Source organism: Coregonus lavaretus (genome assembly GCF_964263955.1).
Source record: "Coregonus lavaretus genome assembly, chromosome: 27".
NCBI lineage: Eukaryota > Metazoa > Chordata > Actinopteri > Salmoniformes > Salmonidae > Coregonus > Coregonus lavaretus.
Genome location: NC_140014.1, coordinates 41,075,914 through 41,083,507, shown reverse-complemented (window position 1 = coordinate 41,083,507; position 7,594 = coordinate 41,075,914). Strand labels below are relative to the sequence as shown.

General features: G+C 43.1%; 1 protein-coding gene across 1 annotated transcript in view; it reads right to left on the bottom strand.

The window, feature by feature from the left end:
- Positions 1-3,287: 3,287 nt before the first annotated feature.
- The window catches only part of LOC311103015 (dnaJ homolog subfamily C member 27-like), a gene marked incomplete at its 5' end in the record, with an annotated part of 7,765 nt that continues 3,458 nt past the window's right edge, over positions 3,288-7,594 (bottom strand). The window contains one exon of the mRNA XM_084144509.1: positions 3,288-5,882. Coding sequence (XP_084000635.1) covers positions 5,750-5,882 — 133 coding nt within the window. The 3' untranslated portion in view covers positions 3,288-5,749. The remainder of the gene's footprint in view (positions 5,883-7,594) is intronic.

Here is a 7,594-nt window from a genome sequence, read left to right as displayed (position 1 = left end):
GCCAGTCTCCAGACCTGAACCCAATAGAAAATCTTTGGAGGGAGCTGAAAGTCCATATTGCCCAGCGACAGTCCCGAAACCTGAAGGATCTGGAGAAGGTCTGTATGGAGGAGTAGGCCAAAATCCCTGCTGCAGTGTGTGCAAACCTGGTCAAGACCTACAGGAAACGTATAATCTCTGTAATTGCAAACAAAGGTTTCTGTACCAAATATTAAGTTCTGCTTTTCTGATGTATCAAATACTTATGTCATGCAATAAAATGCAAATTATTTACTTAAAAATCATACAATGTGTTTTAGATTACTTCTCTTACAGTTGAATTGTACCTATGATAAAAATTACAGACCTCTACATGCTTTGTAAGTAGGAAAACATGCAAAATCTGCAGTGTATCAAATACTTGTTCTCCCCACTGTACATGTCAATCTCTCCTGGCTCAAAGTGAAGGAGAGATTGACTTCATCACTACTTGTATTTATGAGATATATTGACATGTTGGGTGCACCGAGCTGTCTGTTTGAACTACTGGCGCACAGCTCGGACACCCATGCATACCCCACAAGACATGCCACCAGAGGTCTCTTCACAGTCCCCAAGTCCAGAACAGACTATGGGAGGCGCACAGTTCTACATAGAGGCATGACTACATGGAACTCTATTCCACATCAGGAAACTGATGCAAGCAGTAAAATTAGATTTAAAAAACAGACAACAATATACCTTATGGAACAGCGGGGACTGTGAAGCAACACAAACACAGACACAGACACATGCATACACACACACGATAGCATACGCACTATACACACACGTACACATGGATGTTGTACTGTAGCTATGTGGTAGTGGTGGAGTAGGGGCCTGAGGGCACACAGTGTGTTGTGAAATCTGGGAATGTATTGTAATGTTTTTTTTTTTTAATTATGAACTGCCTTAATTTTGCTGGACCCCAGGAAGATTAGCTGCTGCCTTGGCAGAAACTAATGGGGATCCATAATAAATACAAATACGAAACAGTAAGCCTTGCACTGAGCATACACACAGCAGTAGACTGGGATCCAGAACCTCATGTGCTCTCTCCTCGCCGCCTCCTCAAAATTCATTGGGATGACAAGGTCCCTCGTCTCTGACCTTTTTAAGGAGTCCATAAAAATACAATTGAGATTCTCCCACAGTTTCAATAGATAGTGGAAAGGTTAGTTAGAGAACTGTGTCAACGTGAACACTGCTGTGTCTCCCACTGAGATCCGTGGCAGGCTGCACCGAGGTCAGTGGCAGGGTGTGTCAGTTGTCCAGTCATGGTTAGACTGACACTAAGTGAAGTCACCCGTCTAAATAAAGCTGACTGACGTATCTGGCTGTGTGTGTGTGTGTGTGTGTGTGTGTGTGTGTGTGTGTGTGTATAATCAGATGGCAGTGTGCCTGACATGCTTTAATCAGCCTGATCAGCCTTTTATCCAGATTATACCCAGGATGCCATGAGGTCAGGGGCCACCCAATCACATCCTGTCACCAAGAGGCCAGCCTCTCTACACACACATATGGAACAAGCAGTGTGGTTTTTCTGTTTCTTATACCAAAACAAAACCGACACAGTAGCAGCATGCAGCACATATTAACCCAGTGGATGTCACAGGAAGGCCATAAAAAGACAATCAAGGACCTCAGCCACCCGAGCCGCGGCCTGTTCACCCCGCTATCACCCAGAAGGTGAGGTCAGTACAGGTGCATCAAAGCTGGGACCGAGAGAGAATGAAAAACAGCTTCTATCTCAAGGCCATCACACTTAAATAGACATCACTAGCTGGCATCCACCCAGTACCCTGCTGTGAACTTAGTCACTGTCACTAGCCGGCTACCACCCGGTTACTCAACCCTGCACCTTAGAGGCTGCTGGCCTATGTAGATAGACATCGAATCACTGGTCACTTTAAAAATGGAACACTAGTCACTTTAATAATGTTTACATACTGCTTTACTCATTTCATATGTATATACTGTATTCTACTGTATTTTAGTCAATGCCACTCAGACATTGCTCATCTTAATATTTATATATTTCTTAATTCCATTATTTTACTTTTAGATTTGGGTGTATTGTTGTGAATTGTTAGATACTACTGCAAGAGCGAGAGAGCAGTTGCAGGTTGATGAGTGTGACTGTTAGTATTTTGGTATTTTATTAGGATCCCCATTAGCTGTTGCAAAAGCAGCAGCTACTCTTCCTGGGGTTAACACAAAACATGAAACATGACATAATACAGAACATTAATAGACAAAATATTAATTGACCCACTAATTGACAGTCAACCCAGCCAGTCACACAGCTGGAGACAAGGCATTACCACCCATCCCCCCCCCCTCTATTTTCCACCATAATTTGCTAATAAATTCATAAAAAATCCTACAATGTGATTTTCTGGTATTTTTTTCTCTCAATTTGTCTGTCATAGTTGACGTGTACCTATGATGAAAATTACAGGCCTCTCTCATCTTTTTAAGTGGGAGAACTTGCACAATTGGTGGCTGACTAAATACTTTTTTCCCCCACTGTGTATATATATATGAAAATAAAACAATTATAAATCATAGTTCAATACATATTCCACAGATCTGGAAGTACCACTACATATCTTTATAGTCATATAGTATGTTCACTCTTCTGGTGTTGATATAAAAATAGAAATAGTATGGATTTCATATACATGCCACATCTGTCTGCGTGTTTAAATAGCATGCTAGCTACTCAGACTAAATCATATTCTATCTTCTCATGTCTTAGTTGTACCTTAAAGGCCCAGTGCAATCAAAAACGTGATTTTCCTGTGTTTTATATATCTATTTCCACACTATGAGGTTGGAATAATAGTGTGAAATTGTGAAAATTATGATAATGCCCTTTTAGTGTAAGAGCTGTTTGAAAAGATACCTGAAATATCAGCCTGTTTTGGTGGGATGGAGTTTTGGCCTGCCTGGTGACATCACCAGGCGGTGAATTAGTTAATAGACCAATAAGAAAGAGAGTTTCCAAACCTCTCTGCCAATAACAGCTAGTTTTCAGTTTTCGCCTCTCCACTCAGACCACTCCCACAGTCCAATTGAGAAATTGCTCTTTGCTAATCAGCTATTTTAGTTTCTTTTTGACCATTTGATTTAAAAAACAATCACAGTAAGGTACTTAATTGTTACCCAGAAATGATTTGATATGGAGATAAAAATGTCTGCATTGGACCTTAAACATGTCAGTCACTTGGGACAATAGAACCACCCCCCAGCCTGGTTTGTCTATAAAATACCCAGTGGACTGTATCAGAAAACACATTCACTAAGTTAACCCGCTCACTTTTACAAGCTCTCAATTATCATATTATTATTTTATTTTTTATTTTAAAACCTGGATATGGGTTGTTGTGGTCGTTGAGTTAATTATACCATGCCATTTTCAAATCTATCTTCTTAAACATATGAAAGTTATTGAAGAAAATGTAGGCCAGTGAGCAGGGTAACAAACTGATTGTGCTTTGTAACGTCCTCCCCTGTTCCAGGTTCTCATAACCGTAGAAATAGAACCCATAGAACAGGCCTCACCATTCAAGTCAATAGGGTTAGAGGCTCCAAGCCCCTTCTATAGATTCTATTCTATGATTACAACCTCTTATCGTCTTCATCGTGTTAGGGATGGCACTGCTGATGTCATAGTTCTACCCACCAATCAGTTGCTCTGTCAGCTATGAAGTCATCAGAGGAGGTGGTATAATGACAGTGATTGGAATAATATATCGTCATCATAATCTACTACTACAATATAGGAATATGAAATATGTACCGGGGGAAAATATATAACAAACTTTGGACGAGTCAACTTTTCATTGCATGAGTAATATAAACCTTCCGGAGACATTTGAAACCCCACCTCTTTAAGGAACACCTGGGATAGGATAAAGTAATCCTTCTACCCCTCGCCCCCACCCCAAAAAAAAAGACAAAAAAAAAAGACAAAAAAAAGTATAACTGTAAAGTGGTTATCCCACTGGCTATAGGGTGAATGCACCAATTTGTAGTCGCTCTGGATAAGAGCGTCTGCTAAATGATGTAAATGTGCCCTTGAGCAAGGCACTTAACCCTAATTGCTCCTGTAAGTCGCTCTGGATAAGAGCGTCTGCTAAATGACTAAAATGTAAATGTAAAAATATAAATGGTTCTATGCTGCAGTGTGACTGATGATCCAGACTGGTATAACCAAACGGTCTAACTGGGATTTGGCAAACAGGGTTTTGGTTTGGTGTACTGAGAGCTGGGGTTCTGTAGTGGGTGATTGAGAATATACATGAAGGTTAGTTTGCTGCAGTTTCCCCCATCTCTCAGTTAGTTATTACACCCCTCAGTGCATCTATGGCTGTGGAGACACAAAAATGTCTGGGGAAGGGAACACAGCATTCGCTATGTACACTGAGTTATACTGTATGGGGCTGGCTGGGGTAAGTAGGGTTGCAAAATTCTGGTAACTTTCCCAAAATGTCCAGGTTTTCCAGAAATTCTGGTTGGAAGATTCCGGTTTTCCTGACTATTCCTTCCTGATTATGGGAATCTTCCAACCGGGATTTCTGGAAAACCTGGGAATTTTGGGAAAGTTACCAGAACTTTGCAACCCTAGGGATAAGTATTTAAAGGATGAGGCCAAGCTTGTCCAGCGGGGAGAGTAGGGACTGTAGTCTAGTATGGACCAGCCCTTCTAAAACTTGTTTAAACATTAAGACAAATTGTCCATTAGTCACAACCCTGCAAGATGCACGACCAACATTTCTGACATGTCCGAAAATTATCGGGTCATCCGACAAAAGGTCTGGAGAACGGAACAGCCGTCATCGGTGTGTCCTCGACCCGCTCAAACTACGAGAGTCCCGACCTACTGATCCTAGCCCAAGTTCATAGCATTTCATAAAAATGTCATCTGGGACGGCAAAAAACGTGGCGAAATCGCATAGTGTATGTTCAGCATTCCCCACCTTTATTCCAACCATTCATGTCTACAGCACCTGTAGCTATTGTTCAGGGCGTCAGGTTTGTGCGGCATGCTGATGCTGACTTTTCTTTATCTCAACAAGCTGCGTGAACGCTCTGGACCAAAGCTAACACATCTAGTTAGTGGTAATGGATACAGTCACATATCTGGATATTATTTTGGAGAATATCGCAATATAATTATTGCGCTGGTTGGCTGTACCTGCACCAAAACTCCAGTATTTTTCCTTCATAGCTTGTTCTCCATCTCCTTTTTAAATAGAGGGGCCAATTAGTTTTCAGCACTTTTACTTCCATGACTGATCAAAACTTGTTTTCATATCGTTTCGGCACCTAAGTATCGTGACAATTTCATATTGTGAGATCCCTGGCAATTCCCAGCCGTACTGGTTAGGAGCAAGCTAATGACTTACCCAGTCGTCCATTGACTTCTCTCTCCAGTGTGTGAAAGATGACAGTTGTTTAAAGCATTGATAAGTCTTGCTTACACAGAGAGACATAGTTTCTGTGGCACATCATCAGTAATGACATTATAAAACTCTGTTGTAGCAAAATGTCATGGCATCTGGTGGGAAGGGTTGGAGAGCAGGGACGGGGGGAAAGGGTTGGTTTTGCTGGTTGGGAGAGGGCAGAAAAGGCTTCTGGGGCGAGGGGTCAGGGGTCAGGGGTCAGGGTGGAGGGTAGAGCATTGACCGGAGTCCCTAGCTGGCGTTGATTGGCGGAGCGTCTACTTGATGTTCTTGAGCAGGGAGGTGCGAGCGTTCACCACGGCCTTGAAGGCATCCTCACTGCCCGGGGCAACGCACTTATCCGGATGGAGCAGCACTGCCAGCTTCCTGTACGCCTTGTTAACCTCCTCCCTGGAAACACAAACAAAGTTTGGAACCAAAGTTAGACCAAGAGGAAGGCGCTGTTGAAGCTGCCGTGTGTGTGTGTGTGGAAGAGTTGATTGTCAGGTCGACGGAGTAATGAGATTCTCCACTGTCTCCTAATCCTAAATCCAAGCCCCCAATCCCCTCCACAGACACACCTAGCTGCCTCATATATCAGGGAAGATAGAAATTACTGAGAGAAGTCTGTTTTTTTGAGCGAGAGAGAGAGCAAGAGAGAAAGAGAGAGAGAAAGAAAGAGAGAGGTAGAGAGAGAGATAGTCCCATAGAAATATAATCTCATTCTAGTTCTGCTGTTACTCCCTTTGGTCCCACTTGGTTTGGGTAGTCCAGATAGTCCTATATAGATGATCTACAGATGGTCATACTATCTGTTGATAAGCAACTGCTTGCTACGGTTACAGTTATGGTTACGTTTAGAATAAGGGATAGGGCTAGGGTAAGAGTTAAGGTTAGGGTTAGGATAAGGGTTAAGGTTAGGGTTAGTTAGTAGGTTAAATGTTACTGATACTGTAGATGCTCTACAGACTATCCAAATAAAGTGTTACCCCTTCTTTTGCCAATATGAACCTGTCATGTCAATAAACACATTTCATTTAATTGAGAGGGAGTGCAGATCAGATGGGGTAGGATGAATCGAGAGGGAGTGCAGATCAGATCGGGTAGGATGAATCGAGAGGGAGTGCAGATCAGATCGGGTAGGATGAATCGAGAGGGAGTGCAGATCAGATCGGGTAGGATGAATCGAGAGGGAGTGCAGATCAGATCGGGAAGGATGAATCGAGAGGGAGTGCAGATCAGATGGGGTAGGATGAATCGAGAGGGAGTGCAGATCAGATGGGGTAGGATGAATCGAGAGGGAGTGCAGATCAGATCGGGTAGGATGAATCGAGAGGGAGTGCAGATCAGATCGGGTAGGATGAATCGAGAGGGAGTGCAGATCAGATCGGGTAGGATGAATCGAGAGGGAGTGCAGATCAGGTGGGGTAGGATGAATCGAGAGGGAGTGCAGATCAGATGGGGTAGGATGAATCGAGAGGGAGTGCAGATCAGGTGGGGTAGGATGAATCGAGAGGGAGTGCAGATCAGATTGTGGAGGATAGGATAGCGTGACAGAGTGGGCTGTTCGAGTGGGACTGCATGGTAACATGTTAACAGGGTCTAATTGCAGTAATAGACGGAAGGGGTTAAGAAGAGATGATCTTTCCTCCTCCTGATCTTCTTAAACCCTTGCTTCAACCTGACTGAGGCCCTGTTGTCATAACAACCTCTAGGCCCTAGACACTTATCTAAGAGTGATTGGACAGGTCATTGTGTCATTCTGAGTGATTGGACAGTTCATTGTGTCATTCTGAGTGACTGGACAGGTCATTGTGTCATTCTGAGTGACTGGAGAGTTCATTGTGTCATTCTGAGTGATTGGACAGTTCATTGTGTCATTCTGAGTGAACGGACAGGTCATTGTGTGATTCTGAGTGACTGGACAGGTCATTGTGTCATTCTGAGTGACTGGACAGGTCATTGTGTCATTCTGAGTGACTGGACAGGTCATTGTGTCATTCTGAGTGAACGGACAGGTCATTGTGTCATTCTGAGTGAACGGACAGGTCATTGTGTCATTCTGAGTGACTGGACAGGTCATTGTGTCATTCTGAGTGACTGGACAGGTCATTGTGTCATTC